The sequence below is a fragment of the Gadus morhua genome, chromosome 12, assembly GCF_902167405.1.
Source record: "Gadus morhua chromosome 12, gadMor3.0, whole genome shotgun sequence".
Classification (NCBI taxonomy): Eukaryota; Metazoa; Chordata; class Actinopteri; order Gadiformes; family Gadidae; genus Gadus; species Gadus morhua.
The window spans coordinates 25,327,482-25,346,569 of NC_044059.1; the positions used below are offsets into that span (position 1 = coordinate 25,327,482).

Genomic DNA, 19,088 nt, shown 5'->3' on the forward strand with positions numbered 1-19,088 from the left:
AGAATGTCCTGAAACTTCTTGGGTGACCTTATGGTGTCTTGAACAATCGCCCTGAGCCTGGAATAACGGGGCATTTTATTTTAAATTTAATCCAAAATCATATGTAATATGTCTCATATTGGACATTTTGGTTGGCTTTTATTTTGAAACTCCACATCAGAATGTTCTGAAACTTCTTGCGTGACCCCATGGGGTCGTGAACTATAACCATGAAGTGAAATGGCCTGAAATAACAGGGCATTTTCTTTTAAATTGAATCCAAAATCATATTTAATATGTCTCATATTGGAATTCTTGGTGGGCTTTTATTTTGAAACTCCACATCAGAATGTTCTGAAACTTCGTGGGTTACCCTATGGGGTTTTGAACTATAACCCTGAAGTGAAATGAGCCTGGAATAACAGGGCATTTTCTTTTAAATTGAATCCAAAATCATATGTAATATGTCTCATATTTGGTGGGCTTTTATTTTGAAACTACACATCAGAATGTCCTGAAACCTCTTGGGTGACCCTATGGGGTCTTGAACTATAACCCTGAAGTGAAATGAGCATGGATTAACAGGGCATTTTCTTTTAAATCGAATCCAAAATCATTTGTAATATGTCTCAGATTGGAATGTTTGGTGGGCTTTTATTTTGAAAGTAAATACCACAACGGCCGTACACTTCCTTTGATAGTATTTGCTTTTATTGACTGTCTTTTTGTATGTAGGCTACCCGACGAATGCTTTTACTTTAAACTAATTCTGAGACGCTATTACCGTAATGGCTAGTATATACAGGTACGTCAAAAAACTGGGTCGGCTGGCATGACCGCCGATCTCGATGAGTCGGCTGGCATGACCGCAGTCCCTTTTAGGAGGGGGGGGGGGGGGGGCGCGAAGGAAGTGGAAACTAGGGCGCTCTTTTATTTTGCATGCTATGTTATGTTGTCTAATATTTATTTCGAAATAACTACTGGTATTAAGAAATATAAACATTGAAGTTAAAGTTAGATGAATACAGTATGAAAAAAAAAAAAAAAAAGAATCCCATATTTTCGGCGCCCCCGGCGGATGGATGCGCCCGTAGCATTCACCTATACTGCCTATGCCCAGAGCCGGGCCTGATTTTACCCCCGCTGTCTCACTGAACAACACAAACGCGAGCGCGCCAGCCAATTGAACGAAGCCCTTTCCATTAAATAAGTATTTTCCACCGATCGCGAACATCGCAGAAAGTGTTGAAAACTTAAACAGAAAAATGAAGTCAGTGCCCACAAAATTCTCTTCGTCCCGAAGTCGACGCGAGAGAGAATAAAAATCCTCCCGATGACAATTAATTACGTCCCCGGGACGACGTTAATTTTAATCCCTGCTCTGTGGTGGGGATGAAGCTGGACTGTGTGGAGGCTGTGACAGAGAGGAGGATGAGGGGAAAGCTGCAGGCGATCATGGACAATCCCTCTCACCCTCTCTACGCCGAGCTGAGGCAACTCAGGAGCACATTCAGCCACAGACTCACTCAGCCACGTGCCTCAAAGCGCTTGGGGGGCTCTTTCATCCCATCAACTATCAGACTTTATAACCAACCACCAGCTCCCAACATCCCCAAAGCCCTAACAGCTCTTTTTTTCCCGACCTGAGTAAGGACTAAACCCCACACCTCAGGACTGACTGTTGTTAACCTTGTTATTTGTTTATTTATTTTTCCATTACCTCAGGAACCCTGCACATTTGGCACATTTATATTTATACTTATATTTATATTATACATCATATTTCATCATATTTATTCATTTACTTAACACACAGGTCACCTACAAACCGACAGTTACATGTATATAGTTACAGTATGTTTATTTTAACCTATTCAAATAGTTTTGTACTATAATTTTATTTTAAATTAGTAAATTTATTGGATATATACTGTTTTCGCACTTCTCTTTTCCCACTGTACTGCTGTGAATTACTACCAAGGGGGATTAATAAAGGACTATCTTATCTTATCTCTTATCTTATGCGCAGGTCGAGTAATTATACCAACAAAGTCACCTGAAGAGAGCGAGAGCGAGAAATAAACATTAATAGGCTTATAAACATTAAGGCTGAATCATCTAAAAATATTTTACACAAATAACTAATTTAGGCAGCCTTTTCTTTATATGTAGGCCATTGCAATGAATTAAACTAAAATATAATAAACTAATTTTGATACAATGTGTTCGATATTTTTGAGCCCATTGAATTGTAGGAGGAATTGTAGGGGTGCTGCCCTCTACCCCCAGCGCCATGCCGGGGTCGACAGGCAGATAACTCCTCTCCCCAACTAACCACGCAGACACGTCCCAGTTAACTCTTTATGGTTGCTTGAAGTAGGGTTAAACAAAGAGGTTTTCCGAGGCTAACTTATAGCTGCAGAAGTAGCATAAGACGAGGGAGCACCTTGCATTCCGATTGTGTGTGTAACCGTTACGGAGCGTGCAGCTGGTAACCATGACGAGATCAGACAAGACGTTACAAGCATTGACGTGTTTTGCTCCACGTCCTCCTCTCGATATCCAAAAAACTGCCAGATCACTGATCCCTTATTAGTTATTTTAGGAACCAGCCAGTCTACCGCTTCCATGTTTCATTTGTCGATTGAATTGGCTTAGGATACACTGTATTCTACACTGAGCCGGCCGGCGCTGCAAACCGAATGAAACTTGAAAATTAGTTCCCTCTCTTCCGCACCTAGATGTCGCGTGGGATTGGTTGGTGAGTGTGTAACGCGAGTGTTTTTTTTTACCCCTCACTCACGTTACTGCATGAGGGAGGGGGAGAAAGCCACCAGAGAATGTTTTAAACACGAAACCAAGGCAAGTCTCGGCTGCAGCTTGAAAAAACCCAGATGACCCTAAAATACTCGATACTTACGAAATAATAATTTTATTTATCTCACACAGCTATTTCTGAGATACATCGAGCATATTCGATATATCGCCAAGCCCTACTTTGTCCCACATCTGGTGAATTGGGATCTGGTCACCCTAGATGCCAGAAGAGTTGCTCATACGAGCGTGGTTCTGAACGCTTTAGGGAGGTGGAACGGTTGTTACGCCAACCAGGATGAACGGGCGTTACGCCAACCAGGATGAACGGGCATCAACACAGAGCATTGTAGTCTAGATGCCCATCTCATCCGTTGATACGAGACTTCGAGGTCCAAGCGAATGGGACAACAGAGCTTAACAGCATATTGCGCGACACATTGAAAAAAACTATTAATAGTAATGACATATTGTGGACCACAAATTTACTTTGTGTTAAAAAAAACATGAATAAAACCCTCGGTCATTTAAGGGGTGGCAGGTGTCCCTGAGTGAGACACCTCACCCTAACTGCTCCGGTGTGAGAATGTGTGCATGAATGGGTGAATGTTAGGCAATATTGTAAAGCGTTTTGAGTGAACACTGATTACAAAAGGGCCAGATATTAGCAGATCATTTACTGTAATGTATGTCATGTAATGTAATAAGTCTAGGTGCCGGCGGTTACCTTTGGTGATGCTGAGCTCGTCATCGCATTCGGCCACAAAGTCATAGAGCGCCACGAAGAGGTTGGGGTCGCTCTCCGACTCCCCGTCCAGGTTCTCCTCAGAGCTCCAGTGCACCGCCTCCGTCAGCGCGGCCGAGACCATGCCGAATAGGTGCTCGGCGGAGTAGCGCGGCACGGGGCCGCGGTACAAGCTGTGCTTCTCCAGGCTGTTGACGGGCGTGATGTAGTTGGACGGCACCCAGCCGTGGCCGTTCTTGGAGCGCACTTCGCTCGACTCGCCATTGTCGTAGCCCAGCACCCGCAGCTTCTCGCCTGGAAGGGGGGGGGGGGGATGAGAAGAGATTTGATTGTGTAGCCATGGTGTATGGTTCGCTATAAAATGGAACGGGTGAACCAATTTGATCAAAGCCTAGGAGATTTACGTAATCGACGCCGTTGTGGTTGGAGGGTGGCTATTTGCTGTTTAGTTAAATACCGTCATAAAACGAACAATATTTAGTTTTTACTAGATCCATCGCAAAGGACCAGCAACGTAGTCGGGCGTCAAAATGAAAAAAGAAGCCTACACAAAATGGTTACAGGTTTGATAGTCAGTGAAATCTCCCAACATGTCCGATAACATTAGCTAATGAGTCGGAATCACACCCAACTAAGCTTTTTAGCTTTAATTTAATTTCTGTCACATAGAAAGTGATACAGATTACATACTGTCATCTTACCGAGCGACATCATAATCTTTGCGAAAGCCACTGATGATGACTTAATTGATGCTGGTGAAGCATCCCCCGTAGGACTTCATCGTCCACAACAATCAGCCATCTTGTGCGATGTAAACGCCAAGAACATAGCAGGCAGTACGACATCACAACCCAGCTGAAACTGCACCGGGAAAAGGACGGTCCTCAGGGCATCCTCCTGAATAGACTACATGTTTGTGTGCGTGTTGTGGCAGACGCCAGGGAGGAGTGAGGGGGTGGAGCCAGGTCCTTCTGGCTCCACCCCCTGGCCATACATGGACTTCCTCCAGTTAACGAGGCAGGCCTAAAGGCCATTAAGCTGGAGTGCTTGCAGTAAAAATTGTGAGCAGGCTACCACAAGCCGGAGCTAGTGCTAGCAAGCTACAGAGAGGACTACGAATTGGGGATTACTCTGTTTCTCCCCCCCCCCCCCCCCCCCCCCCTGGTGTTTTTTGTTTACGAGGTGAATAAAAACCATCCTGAGTTGGATCTGCACTCTGTGTTGTGTTGTTTTATCGTTCAACTTGGTGGCATGGGAACCCCACACCCACAGGCCCGCTACATATGGGGCCCCAGCAGGTTTGTCTCGCCGCGGCAAGAGACGCCGCTGCCACCGCAGAAAGAGACGCCACCGCCGCACGAGATGCCACCGCCGCCGCAAGAGACGCGCCGCCGCAGATCATTTACTGTAATGTATGTCATGTAATGTGATGAGTCTAAGTGCCGGCGGTTACCTTTGGTGATGCTGAGTGTGTCATCGCCGGTGGCCACAAAGTCATAGAGCGCCACGAAGAGGTTGGGGTCGCTCTCCGCCGTCCCCAGGAGGTTCTTCTTGGAGCGCCAGCGTACCTCCTCTGTCAGCGCGGCCGAGTCCAGGCCGAGCAGGTACATGGCGGCGCTGCGCGACACGGGGCCGCGGTACCAGCTGTGATTCTCCAGGCTGTTGACAGGCGTGATGTAGTTGGACTGCACCCAGCCCTGGCCGTTCATGGAGAGCACCTCGCTCCACTCGCCATGGTTGTAGCCCAGCAGCTTCTCGCCTGGATGGGGGGGGGGGGGGGGGGGAGGGGTAGGAGAAGAGATAAGATGGTGTAGCCGTGGTGTATGGTTCGCTATAAAAGAGAACGGGTGGAACAGGTGACCCAATTTGAACACAGCCGAGGAGATTTATGTAACTGACGCCATTGTGGATGGAGCGAGGTTAGTTTAGTTCATACCGTCATTAAACCAACAACGATATTTTGTTTTTACTAGAACCAACGCACAGGACCAGCAATGTTGTCGGGTGTCTGAGAGGCTTGAAACAAAATGGTTACAGGTTTGATGGTCAGTGAAAACTCCCAACATGTCAGATAACATTAGCTAATGAGTCGGAATCACACCCAACTAAGCTTTTTAGCTTTACTTTACTTGCTGTCACATAGATAGCGATACAGACGGTTTGTGTTTTGAAGAGGGGTGGTATCATCAAAAAGACGGTGAGTAGGCCTGACAGCGACTAGAACAGAGTGCTCTTCCTGAGGGGGCAATGGAAACCCTGTCCCATGCCATCACATGCTCCTCTATGTCTGCCCACCTGTCCGTTTCGCTCGCCATTCGTCCGAGTGCTTCCACCATTTAAGCAACCCTCAAATACGTTTATAAAAACCCTAACTGTCATTTTTTAAATCTTTCCGGGCAACATCATCATTTTTGCGAAAGCCACTGATGATGACTTAAAGGGACTCTTACCTTTGTTGCATTTTTACACTTTTTTTGGACAAGGATAAATTGGTATTAATAAGGTAATAACACTCTAATATGCAAGACAGACCCACCAGGAGTAAAAACAAACAATTATTTTACTCTCATAATATTTAGTGAAAACTTCAACCAATAAAATTCTTCGGACCGAATGACCTTATTGGCCGACAGACCTGTCTGTTTGCTGCATGGATATATAAGGTTTTCCGTCTGCTTCTTGTGGCACATTCGGGCCCGCGTCATCAAGGCGCGTCCTCAACTACAGGGTTTGTTTTGATTCCACGGCAGACAATAGCGAGTAGCGACCGTAGCGACTGACGATGGCAGACCAAAGTGGTCCACGGCGTACTGAAACTGCACCATTCAGTCCGATTAGGGGACTCATCTCGGACTCAGACTCACAGAGTTACCGTCCTCTGGAGCCTCAGGAAGACCTCCAGACTGTTGGCCACCAACTGCACCATTCAGTCCGACAAGGGGACCCGATTCGGCCTCAGAAGCCAAGTGGTCCCGCTCCCCTGGATGATTCTCAGGACCTCCAGACCGTTGGCACCCAACCGCACCACTCAGTCCGATTACGGGACCCATTTCGGACTCAGACGCGACGTTGTCCCGCTACTCTGGAGCTACAGGAAGACCTCCAGACCGTTGGCACCCAACCGCACCACTCAGTCCGATTACGGGACCCATTTCGGACTCAGACGCGACGTTGTCCTGCTACTCTGGAGCTACAGGAAGACCTCCAGACCGTTGGCACCCAACCGCACCACTCAGTCCGATTACGGGACCCATTTCGGACTCAGACGCGACGTTGTCCTGCTACTCTGGAGCTACAGGAAGACCTCCAGACCGTTGGCACCCAACCGCACCACTCAGTCAGATTACGGGACCCATTTCGGACTCAGACGCGACGTTGTCCCGCTACTCTGGAGCTACAGGAAGACCTCCAGACCGTTGGCACCCAACCGCACCATTCAGTCCGATTAGGGGACCCATTTCGGCCTCAGACGCTACGTTGTCCCGCTACTCTGTTTGTAATGCTCATACACCTTTCTTATACTCAGTGGGACCACTGTCCTTCAACATGGGGCCTCAAAACGGTATCACACGAAGCCCATAAAATTACAGTGAGCCACCTGCTAAATTTCTTGTTTACTAGACCCCTGGTAGATATTATGACCCATGGGAGTCTAAACATAACCCATGGGAGTCTAGAACTTTTGTACTGTAGCGACCCTGGGACAGTTAAATAGTTTGTGTGTTATGTGTTACATTATATTTCGTTGTCCGCTATGCCAGTTGTTCTATTTGCATGTATTGTAATGTTCTTCTTGTCAATCAGCGTGGGGGAGAATCATTAGGTCAGCTGGGAGAGGGCCTTGGAAGAACAGGAGGGTGGGGGCCTGCACGCGAGTGAGACCTTGTTGGGGGTTGCCGGGGTAACCGGGGTTTGTTTTGTGTCGGTTTTCTGCCGTTGGTTACAATGTTACGGGTTTCAGTGACCTGGTTTTGGTTCATTAAAACTACCTTCAACTACTAATGACTCGACATCATTATGTCACCGGCGAGGTCGTTACGCTTTGTTTTGTACTCTAAAAAATAACGCTTAGGGGGTGGGGCATTGGAGGAAGGCGGGATGATTTGAATGTGCTGTAATTCTCAAATGCAACAAAGGTGAGAGTCCCTTTAATCAATGCTGGTTAAGTGTCCCCCGTAGGACTTCATCATCCACAACAATCAGCCATCTTGTGGGATGTAAACGCCAAGTCAATGCTCGACCCCTTCCACACGTTATTATTACAGTTGAACGGACTTCATGTCGGAGCACACCGTGGACGGGTCTGGCCCCGGGTTCAAGAGCGAGAGCGAGAGAGAGAAAATAAACACCGGAAGAAACGGTGGGGATGAGGAGGCTTCACGTCGGTGCATGCATGTGCCGCGTGCGGGCGTGCTCACGCGTGCGTCTGCGTAATTCACATTCACATTTGGGGATCATCAAGGGGCGGCAAGGGGGGTGGGTTCAGTCGGTCCGCTGGTAAAGTGTAGAGGAAGAAAGAAAAATAACACACAAAAGAAACAAAACGAGCTGAAAGGATGAGGGGATCGCCGTCATTCTTGACTCTCACAGTAGCACACCGTTTGAATAATATTAATCACACAGAATATTGTTATTATGTTGTTGTTGTTTCGGTTGTTGGTGAGTACCGTCTTACAGTTAGCCAACAGGAAGCTAAGAATTCAGTGATCAGGAAGAGCCACAATAAATCCGGAAATGCATTAGCAATAATGACCACTTGAAAACCCTGCTGCGAGTTCAGGTGATGGGTGGATGCTGTCTGATGAGACGGTTAAAGCCGGTACCTGTGGCTTGGTGAGCTGGTTGCTCAGGCTTTGATTGATCTCACAATGAAGCTACGGTATCTGTCCAGAGGTTGGTCATCACTCCTGGGGGGGGAGCAGCTGTCAGGAGGAGGTGAACCATTCATGCACGCCCCGTGGAAACTTGAAAAGAGTGCCGTGCCTTGATGACAACAATCGATGCCAGAGGAGTGGCTCATACGGGCGTGGTTCTGAACGCTTTAGGGAAGGGGAACGGTTGTGTTCCCCTTCCAGGATGACCAGGCATCTACCCAGAGCATTGTAGTCTAGATGCCCATCTCATCCGTTGACACGAGACTTCGAGGTCCAAGCGAATGGGACAACAGAGATTAACAGCATATTGCGCGACACATTAAAAAAAACTATTCACAGCAATGACTTCCCGCGGAACACAAATTTACTTTAAAATGCATTTACGCATGCATAAAACCCGTGGTCATTTACGGGGTGGCAGGTGGCTCAGGAAGTAGAGCGAGTGGGCCGGTAACCGGAAGGTTGCTAGTTCAGTCCCCGGCGCCTCCAAGCTAGAGTGGAGGTGTCCCTGAATGAGACTCCTCACCCTAACTGCTGTGGTGTGTGAATGTGTGCATGAATGGGTGAATGTTAGGCAATATTATAAAGCGCTTTGAGTGAACACTGGTTAGAAAAGTGCCATATAAAAGCAGATCATTTACTGTAATGTATGTCATGTAATGTAATAAGTCTAGGTTCCGGCGGTTACCTTTGGTGAAGCTGAGCTCGTCATTGTATTCGGCCACAAAGTCATAGAGCGCCACGAAGAGTTTGGGGTCGCTCTCCGCCGTCCCCAGGTGGTTCTTCTTGTAGCGCCAGCGTACCTCCTCTGTCAGCGCGGCCGAGTCCAGGCCGAGCAGGTACATGGCGGCGCTGCGCGACACGGGGCTGCGGTACCAGCTGTGCTTCTCCAGGCTGTTGACGGGCGTGATGTAGTTGGACGGCACCAAGCCCTCGCCGTTCTTGGAGAGCACCTCGCTCCACTCGCCATCGTTGTAGCCCAGCAGCTTCTCGCCTGGGTGGGAGGGGGTGTCATCCAAAAGACACTTGGTTATAAGGCATACCAACGCATTTAAGGGCAGAGGACAGTAAGACACACGTATGAGGTTTTTGATCCTGTGTGCAAGGAACACATCCCAAAGCCGTGCGTGTTGAGACTTGGCCCAGGCCACTCCTCCCCTCCGACATCAGCAGTGTTGCAGAGGTGGAGGAACGTGTGGAGGAATGGGATACACCATACCAAACTGAACAGCCTGACAGACACTGTACCTGAGTGAGACTCCTCACCCCAACTGCTCCGGTGTGCGCATGAATGGGTGAATGTTAGGCAATATTGTAAAGCGCTTTGAGTGAACACTGATTAGAAAAGTGCCATATAATAGCAGATCATTTACTGTAATGTATGTCATGTAATGTAATAAGTCTAGGTGCCGGCGGTTACCTTTGGTGAAGCTGAGCTCGTCATCGTCTCTGGCCACAAAGTCATAGAGCGCCACGAAGAGGTTAGGGTCGCTCTCAACCGTCTCCGTCAGCGCGTCCGAGTCCAGGCCGAAGGGCCGGTGCAGGGCTTCTGGAGGAAGACGAGGGGCATGTAACCCAGCAACCCAATGGTCAGACAATGAAACAGAAAAAGGGGAAATAACACAAAAACAAACTGAACTAAAGCAATCAAAACTAAATAGCAAAGCAGAACCATAACAAAACCAAAACAAAACAGCACAGCTAAAACAGAACAACTAAAACCGTACAAAGCAGCACAGCTAAAACAGAACAACTAAAACTGTACAAAACAGCAGCAGGAAATCCTAAAAAACAAGACACTAATTAATAAAAGTTTATTGTAAGGCGCAAGGGTTGCTGGAAAAGCGGAGACGTATGCAGACGTTTGCAGTGACGTCATGATGTTTCTCTCGCCGGCACCATGGCTGACTCTGGCCGGTGTGAAACCAACTGGTTCATAACAGGGATAAGGCTGGAACCGGTTTTGAACTGGCCATAGCACCAGCCCGGAATTGGCTCTTGGTTCTTTTTGGTGTGAAAGAGGCCCATAAGACAGATGGACGAAAAGAGACACTGATGAAGCCAGCAGTTGTCGAGTGCTGTATCCTAAAGACGTTGTACCATTCTTTCTCTGTTATTTCGATCCCAAGCCCTCTTTCCCACTTTTCTTTTACATACATAGTACAGATTCCCCTGCTCTTCAGCAGACCTTGGTATAGGGCTGAGATCCCCCTACTCTTCCCCCCTGTATATGCATCAGTCAGTACCTTAATTACTCCATGTTGTTCGGTGGCTTTATCCATTTTTATTTCCCTTATATAATAATCCCTTACTTGTAGATATCTAAAGTGGTCACCCCTCTCTAATTTAAACCTCTTTTAAATATTGAAAACTCTGTATTTCTATTTCTACTATTGTGCATATTGCCGTGATGCCTCCTCTTTCACATTTCTTGAAACCTTGAACTTTTTCCTTGTTGAACTTTATTGTCATTCCTTGACCATCTCAAAATCTTCATCTCTTTTTCTAATTTGTATCTCTTTACTATAGTGTTCCAAATGTTTAAAGTAAAGTTAGTTATTGAGTCTATTAAGCCTTCCTGTTTCTTAAATAGTTATTTATCCCCCACTAGTGCTTGAATCTGATAGCCCTCCCCCTTATTTCAATATCTTTCCATTTGGCTACGTAGTTCCCGTTACACCAACATGCCACAGCTCTGACCTTTGCTGCATAGTAGTAATCTTTGAAACTGGGCACCGCCATCCCTCCTCTCTCCTTAGGCAACTGCAGTGTTGCAAGCCTAATCCTGGGTCTCTTTCCCCCCCAGATGAACCTTGAGAACAACTTATCCCACTCCATTAATTGACTTTGTGGTACAGATAAGGGTAAAGTCTGATAGAGATACAATAACCTTGGCAGTATGTTCATTCTTACTATTTCAATCCTTGAACTGAAGTCCAAGACCTGTCCTGGCCACCTTGCCAAGTCCCCCTTAATGCTCTGATTTATCTGCGTGTAGTTTGTCTTACATAATTTGTCTTTAAAAAGTATTGAATCTTCTCACAGTCCCATCTCAATTTGTATTTATCTTTGATCTCTATCGTTGGTGTGTCATTTAGAGCCAAAATCTGTGTCTCTGTCACATTAAGACTATACCCTGAATCGTGCCCGCATTCCTCCAGTAGATCCATCAGTATTGGAAAGCTTGTGCAGTGTTTCCCCTAGAATTTTTTTTAGGCCCGGTGGTAAGAGCTGATGGTGTGATTTGTTATACATTTTTCACGGGATGCTTTTTTTTTTTTTTCATTTTTTTTTTTTTTCTCTTTTTCATTTCTTTTCATTTTTTTGGCCGGTTGTTGGCCTGGCGGGGGCGCTCGTTGGCCTGGCGGCCCGCCAGGCCTGAACAATGGTAGGGGAAACACTGCTTGTGTCTGGTTGTATGCGATCACGTCATCCGCAAATAGGCCCAATTTGTATTCTGATCCTCTTATCTCCACCCCCTTGATATTATGATGCTGCCTAGTCGCTTGAGCTAATGGTTCGATGAAGGTATGGAGAAGTGTCGGTGATAAACACCCTTGTCTAGTCGACTGCTCTAGCTTAATCCGATCCGTCAGACTACCATTCACTTTCACTCTTGCCGTTGGCTCTTGATACAATGACTGTATGCATTTGATAAGTGTCCCCGTGATTGAAGCCACATTTTTCTAGGACTTTATACAGGTAGGTCCACCCCACACAATCAAATGCATTTTCTGTGTCCAAACTCACTAAGACCACACTCATTCCTCTCCTTTTAACTTTCTCCATTATTTGAATTGTCTTCCTTAAATTGTTCTGTGCCTGCCTTCCTTTTATAAAACCAGTCAGGTCTTCATCTATAATATTCGAGTTGAAGAATTGATTCAGCCCTTCCCCTATCGATGGTAAGTCTAGCCCCTCTAAGAATGTCTTGATGCTCGTTTCATCTGCTGCAGCTGGTTGTGTGTATAGTATCCTATAATATTCCTCAGATGCTCCCCTCTATTTCCTCAGGCTCTTTTAATAACTCATTAGTGTTCGGGTTCCTAATCTTATGAATGTGATTAATGTTTGTTGTACCCTAATCCTTCTGGCCAACACACTTCCTTAAATATAGATGCGCAAATAAATATGGGCTATTATGACATGGCTCTTCTCAATGCCGTGAAACGCGCCGTTCACTTGCATGGGCCTTTTCACAACAACGCCAGCGTCTTCGGTTGCTAAGCGACGTCCACGTCTTTGGCTAACTATTTCTCTGCTGATCAACACTAAGAATGGTAACAAATAAATTGTAAAAAGTCACACCGTGTGAAGTTATTTTTTCGTTTGGCAAATAGCCGCTCATTATCCAAAATAAGCCCGTTCAGCTCGAGGCAAGACACCTCCGTTGCGCGTCGGGGTCCTGTTCGCCCTGTCTGGGCTTATTTTCCCGATAATGAACGCTGTTCTATTATCCCCTACTTAACGTCAATATTACTCTATGTGGAAGGGAAAATAGCTTTATTTGTAATTAAAACGTTATGCGGCTGTATTTTCAGAGAGCTCCACAGATATTTGAGTTTGCTGCTTTCATGGGAGCCAGACCTCTCTCTATGGGAGTTCAGCTCCCACTGGCTCCCACCTAAATCGAACCCTGCCTGCAAATCAAGATCCCATCCATTTCCACAGCTATGACATCTAATAGCTCCTCAAAGTAGTCTTACCGCTGTCCGGCACGGACACATTAATCACTGTAACCATTTGTCCTTCCATTTTTCCCTTAACCACCACATACCTTCCTTCCATGTTACATATTTCTTTGTTTCAAATTTCACTGAGTTTTTAATTAGTGTGGCCACTCCTATGAGACTAGTAAATGAGCTATAAAACGCGTTGTTGCATCCATATCTTTTAAATTGTTCATGTTCTTTTGAAGACGGATGTGTTTCTTGTAAAAAAATAACCTGCACCTCCTCCTTTCTAAATTTTGTTAACACTTTTCCCCCTTTTTATCATATTATTCATACCATTAACATTTAATGACACCATTCTTATACCCCTACGTTGCATAATAATTCCTCTCGAAACATTCTTCTGTTCTCCACATGTGACATAACCCAATATGTAAAATAACAGCAACCGCTGAACTAAAAAACAAATTTTAACAAGGTGAGGGGTAGAGCCTCTCCTAGTGAGAGGGCCCCCCTTAGTGGCGGAGTTCTCCTCAGGCGTTGATCTCCCGAGCTCACTATAAGTGGCCAACATCTAAATTCCAGTTAAATACACCCTATGTAAGAAATGTATTGCATACGTTTTCAACCGCTGAGAGGTAGCGGCCGTGGCGTAGTGGATTAGTATAAAGTCGCGTTCACTCTGCTGGTGATAACGAGACGGCTCGCCAGTGATGACGCTCCCGCGTGTTCAGTTTCAAGTTTGCATGCCTCTATTTGGTTGATGCCCATCACCTCCTATCCTTTTGCATTTATTTATGAGAAGCAAATACAGTATTGCCACTCTATGGAAGGCAACACTTGCCCTTATCTAGAGCTGGTTTACCAGTAGACAACGATTACAACTGAGCAAAGTCATGCCAACAGACGATACAACGTTAATCAATAGTAAAGTGATATGATGGTTGATTATTTTATATTGAGTAAAACAAAAAACAAAAAAATTAAAATGTTATGCGGCTGTATTTTCAGAGACCTCCACAGATATTTGAGTTTGCTGCTTTCATGGGAGCCAGACCTCTCTCTATGGGAGTTCAGCTCCCACTGGCTCCCACCTAACTCTAACCCTGCCTGCAAATCAAGATCCCATCCATTTCCACAGCTATGACATCTAATAGCTCCTCAAAGTAGTCTTACCGCTGTCCGGCACGGACACATTAATCACTGTAACCATTTGTCCTTCCATTTTTCCCTTAACCACCACATACCTTCCTTCCCTGTTACATATTTCTTTGTTACAAATTTCACTGAGTTTTTAATTGGTGTGGCCACTCCTATGAGACTTGTTAAATGAGCTATAAAACGCGTTGTATCCATATCTTTTAAATTGTTCATGTTCTTTTGAAGACAGATGTGTTTCTTGTAAAAAAATAACCTGCACCTCCTCCTTTCTAAATTGTGCTAACACTTTTCCCCCTTCTCAGCCTCCCTGGTAAAGTCTACTCCAAGGTGCTGGAAAGGAGGGTTCGGCCGATCGTCGAACCTCAGATTGAAGAGGACCAATGCGGTTTTCGCCCCTGACGTGGAACTACGGACCAGCTCTTCACTCTCGCAAGGATCCTGGAGGGGGCCTGGGAGTATACCCATCCGGTCTACATGTGTTTTGTGGATCTGGAGAAGGCGTATGACCGGGTCCCCCGGGAGAAACTGTGGGAGGTGCTGCGGGAGTATGGGGTAAGGGGGTCTCTCCTCAGGGCCATCCAATAGCTGTACTCCCAAAGCGAGAGCTGTGTTCGCGTCCTCGGCAGCCAGTCAGTTTCGTTCTCAGTGGGTGCTGGTCTCCGCCAGGGCTGCGCCTTGTCACCAAGGCGAGGCGTAGTCGGGGTGGGGAGGGGTTGCAGTTCGGTGGTCTGAGGATCTCGTCACTGCTTTTTGCAGATGATGTGGTCCTCATTGGATCACCGGCCTGTGACCTTCAGCACTCACTGGATCGGCTGGCGGCCGAGTGTGAAGCGGCTGGGATGAGGATCAGCACCGCTAAATCTGAGGCCATGACTCTTAGCAGGAAACCGGTGGATTGCTTACTCCGGGTAGAAAATGAGTCCTTAGCCCAAGTGAAGGAGTTCAAGTACCTCGGGGTCTTGTTCGCGAGTGAGGGTACTATGGAGCGTGAGATTGGCCGGAGAATCTGAGCAGCGGGGGCGGTACTGCGTTCGCTTTACCGCACCGTTGTTACGAAAAGAGAGCTGAGCCGCAAGGCAAAGCTCTCGATCTACCGGTCGATCTTCGTTCCTATCCTCACCTATGGTCATGAGGGTTGGGTGATGACCGAAAGGACGAGATCGCGGGTACAAGCGGCCGAGATGAGTTTTCTCAGAAGGGTGGCTGGCGTCTCCCTTAGGGATAGGGTGAGAAGCTCAGCGTTCCGTGAGGAACTCGGATTAGAGCCGCTGCTCCTTTACTTGGAAAGGAGTCAGCTGAGGTGGTTCGGGCATCTGGCAAGGATGCCCACTGGGCGCCTCCCTTGGGAGGTGTTTCAGGCACGTTTAGTGGGGAGGAGACCTCGGGGAACACCCAGGACTAGGTGGAGAGATTATATCTCAACACTGGCCTGGGAACGCCTCGGGATCCCCCCGTCAGAGCTGGTCAATCTGGCCCCCTGCTTGAGCTGCTCCCCCCGCGACCCGACCCCGGATAAGCGGATGACGATGAGGAGGAGGACTTTTCCCCCTTTTAATCGTATTATTCCTACCATTAACATTTAATGACACCATTCTTATACCCCTACGTTGCATAATAATTCCTCTCGAAACATTCTTCTGTTCTCCACATGTCACATAGCCCAATATGTAAAATAACAGCAACCGCTGAACTAAAAAAACTAAATTTAACAATCAGAACTTGAACTTCCAAGGCATTCGGGGGTTTTAAATATGTCCCCCTGTCCCCTGTTGGTAGGTGAGGGGTAGAGCCTCTCCTAGTGAGAGGGCCCCCCTTAGTGGCGGAGATCTCCTCAGGCGTTGATCTCCCGAGCTCACTATAAAGGCCGATCCATACCTCCGGATCCGGACGAAATTCGTCCGTTGCCCCAAACGTTGCCTCCGGAACTACCCTTCATACCTCCGTCTGGTTTCAGCGTTGTTATGGATGTTGTATGGATGTGATCGCAAACATGACATCTGTAGAGATGATTTTGCTTTGTGTCATCATGTGCCTCGGCAAAAAAAAGTGAAAAAAGTGTGCGGTGGCATGTGACACCCCTCACCAACCCGCAGATTATCTCCTCAAATTTTATTAAATGACCAGTTACAACTCATTGCCAAAGCAGGGGAACAATCAAATAAAAAGGTCAGGTATATAGTATAATATAAGTACAAAACGTTATATATACATATCAGATATTATACTACTCTATCTATTTTCGCAAATGGTCTGACTTCTTCGGAGCACTCCGGATTCATAAGCTCAGAGGCGACGGACCCATTGAAGGACAAAACACCTCCGGGACCGGACGAAACGGTCCGTATCCGTATTTACCGTAGGTTGTGAATGGGCCTTTAGTGGCCAACATCTAAATTCCAGTTAAATACACCCTATGTAAGAAATGTATTGCATACGTTTTCAACCGCTGAGAGGTAGCAGCGGTTGCGTAGTGGATTAGTATAAAGTCGCGTTCACTCTGCTGGTGATAACGAGACGGCTCGCGAGTGATGACGCTCCCGCGTGTTCAGTTTCAAGTTTGCATGCCTCTATTTGGTTGATGCCCATCACCTACTATCCTTTTGCATTTATTTATGAGAAGCAAATACAGTATTGCCACTCTACAGAAGGCAACACTTGCCCTTCTCCAGAGCTGGTTTACCAGTAGACAACGATTACAACTGAGCAAAGTCATGCCAACAGACGATACAACGTTAATCAATAGTAAAGTGATATGATGGTTGATTATTTTATATTGAGTAAAACGTTCATGTTCCAACATGTAGTAAACCATACGTCACCAACTGGGCAACTCTGTCAAAATTTGGCCAGAGATGCCGAACGGAAGTAGAACCATAAGAATGTCATGAGGCGTCGTTCATGCAAACTTTACAACGTCGCCAAAATGTTTTGCCCATGATTTCCAGCGATGTGAACGGCATAAGCTGAAAACCAGCTCCCGAACAGGTTTGGTTGAGAGCATAAGTCAACATGATGATATAGCGACGCCAAAAGAGATTGACTTTCGTGTCCCAGCTAACCCAGGCTTTGAGCGCAACATACCTCCCTAACCCACTAATCGATGTTCGTAGTACAGGCCACTGGTTAAGACACAAAATCAAGCAATTGTCCAGTACAAAAACAACAACATCAACAACAACAAAAAGAGACTGCCGGTGAAGTCTGTATCCTCTACCTGTCTCCTGGGGCCCATTGGCCTGGCCCGAATCTAGGGGGGCCGATCCATTTAGACTGGTCAACTGGTCCTCAAAGCTGCTGCTCACCACTAGGCAAAAAATAAATAAAAATAACATCATCTATCTTACTCTATGAACAACCACTGGAGTCCTGCTATACACAAGACACACACATTGATCTAACACGGCGTGCGGAGCCCAAGCAGGTAGCCACTGTGGGGGAGGGATTTGGATTGTGTGGGTGTGTGTGCATGAGGAGAGGCGAGGAATACTCTCTCCATGAAACGCATAACATCATACCTCGAGACTGGGCTATGACGAAAGCAACACCTTGCCGACCGCAACAACAAGGACATAGCTTCACGAGTTTTTTAAGTATTCTTTTGATTTTAAATAGATAACAAATGCATGTTAAAAATGGCTATGGTGTGGTCGAACAGACATTTTAAAAGACTCAACAAAAAGAGATACCTTCGAGATTCGTAGTCCAACTGGTCTTCGAGCTTGCGCACCTTCTTCTTGATGATGTCCATCTTTTTGGTGTCTATGAACAAAGTGTTCTCCTGCAACACAAAAACAATTCAACATTGTTAGTGTCCATCATAGCGCATGGCTTGTGATGTTCACATAACAATGAGTGTCTGTTTATCAAACATAGATGCTGGAAAAGAGCCATATAGGCTCATAGGCAGTTGACATATGAGAGCTGGAAATAATACATTGTCTGGCCATATGCTATGTTTACTGTATATGATCCCACTGACTAAAATATGTATGGGACAGTGTTTTTTGCGATCACTTAGCCTCCTTATGTGTATGTATCTATGTGGCCTATCCCTTTAAATAGGTACGCACCTGGGTGAAAGAGGGGGTGAACGCGCAAAGCGGGAAGGGTTTTGAATGGTCTGACGGGGGAGTTTGAAGGGGGAAGTGGCGGCAAGCTAAGTTAGAATATCGATGCGACTTAGACAGCAAATGCCAGTTGTTATAGCGATCTTTTGTTTATATGTATGTCAGTTTAATACATTCCACCAACTGCTTTCTCTGGACCGATCCACAAAGTGAGACATGTATAGGAGTACCAGAATTCGGAAGGATTTACTCAGCTCGGGATCTGGTGAGCGAAGCGGTAATTTTGTTCCTGGGTTTTTCTGCGCAATGGATTGCTGTTTTTGATTTGGATTACGATCAGAGACTGTTTTGCTGGATACATGGGAAAGACAATCGCGGAAACAGGCCGACATGGCGGCCGTGCGAGACTCTGGTTCACTTTGGACGTGATCACGGATCATTATTGTTTTGTTCATTTGTTGTATAAATAACCACACACGCATGACATCGAACACAGACAATATATGTAATATGATTGCGGTGTATGTGTTTCTGTTGTGTCTCTTTAGCCTATTGGCGTTTAACATTGATTTCCCGATAAAAAGAATAACAAAAGAATGTGACGAGTTTCTGTTTTAATTAACGGAATTTGTTATAGGCTTATCCTTCACAAAGCCAGTATGCTGCGCAGAAAAACATTAAACTGCATTAGTAACTTTTTCACTGCAGTCATCACTTTTGGGTGATGACTGCAAAAAAAAAAAAAAAAAACTTTTTTTTTTTTTTTCTTTGGCTC

General features: G+C 46.1%; 1 protein-coding gene across 6 annotated transcripts in view; it reads right to left on the minus strand.

The window, feature by feature from the left end:
* Window positions 1–19,088, minus strand: part of LOC115555109 (tyrosine-protein kinase ABL2) — a 46,370-nt gene that overhangs the window by 18,621 nt on the left and 8,661 nt on the right. For 2 of the 6 annotated variants that reach the window (XM_030371793.1, XM_030371794.1), the window contains 6 exons: window positions 17,933–18,024; window positions 17,461–17,550; window positions 9,833–9,961; window positions 9,101–9,406; window positions 4,992–5,297; window positions 3,521–3,832 (listed from right to left, as the gene is read on the minus strand). In XM_030371793.1, coding sequence (XP_030227653.1) covers window positions 3,521–3,832; window positions 4,992–5,297; window positions 9,101–9,257 — 775 coding nt within the window. In that variant the 5' untranslated portion in view covers window positions 9,258–9,406; window positions 9,833–9,961; window positions 17,461–17,550; window positions 17,933–18,024. Of the gene's footprint in view, window positions 1–3,520; window positions 3,833–4,991; window positions 5,298–7,983; window positions 8,312–9,100; window positions 9,407–9,832; window positions 9,962–17,460; window positions 17,551–17,932; window positions 18,025–19,088 lie in introns of those variants that run through there. The other 4 variants (XM_030371796.1, XM_030371797.1, XM_030371798.1 and 1 more) reach the window with 4 other exon arrangements.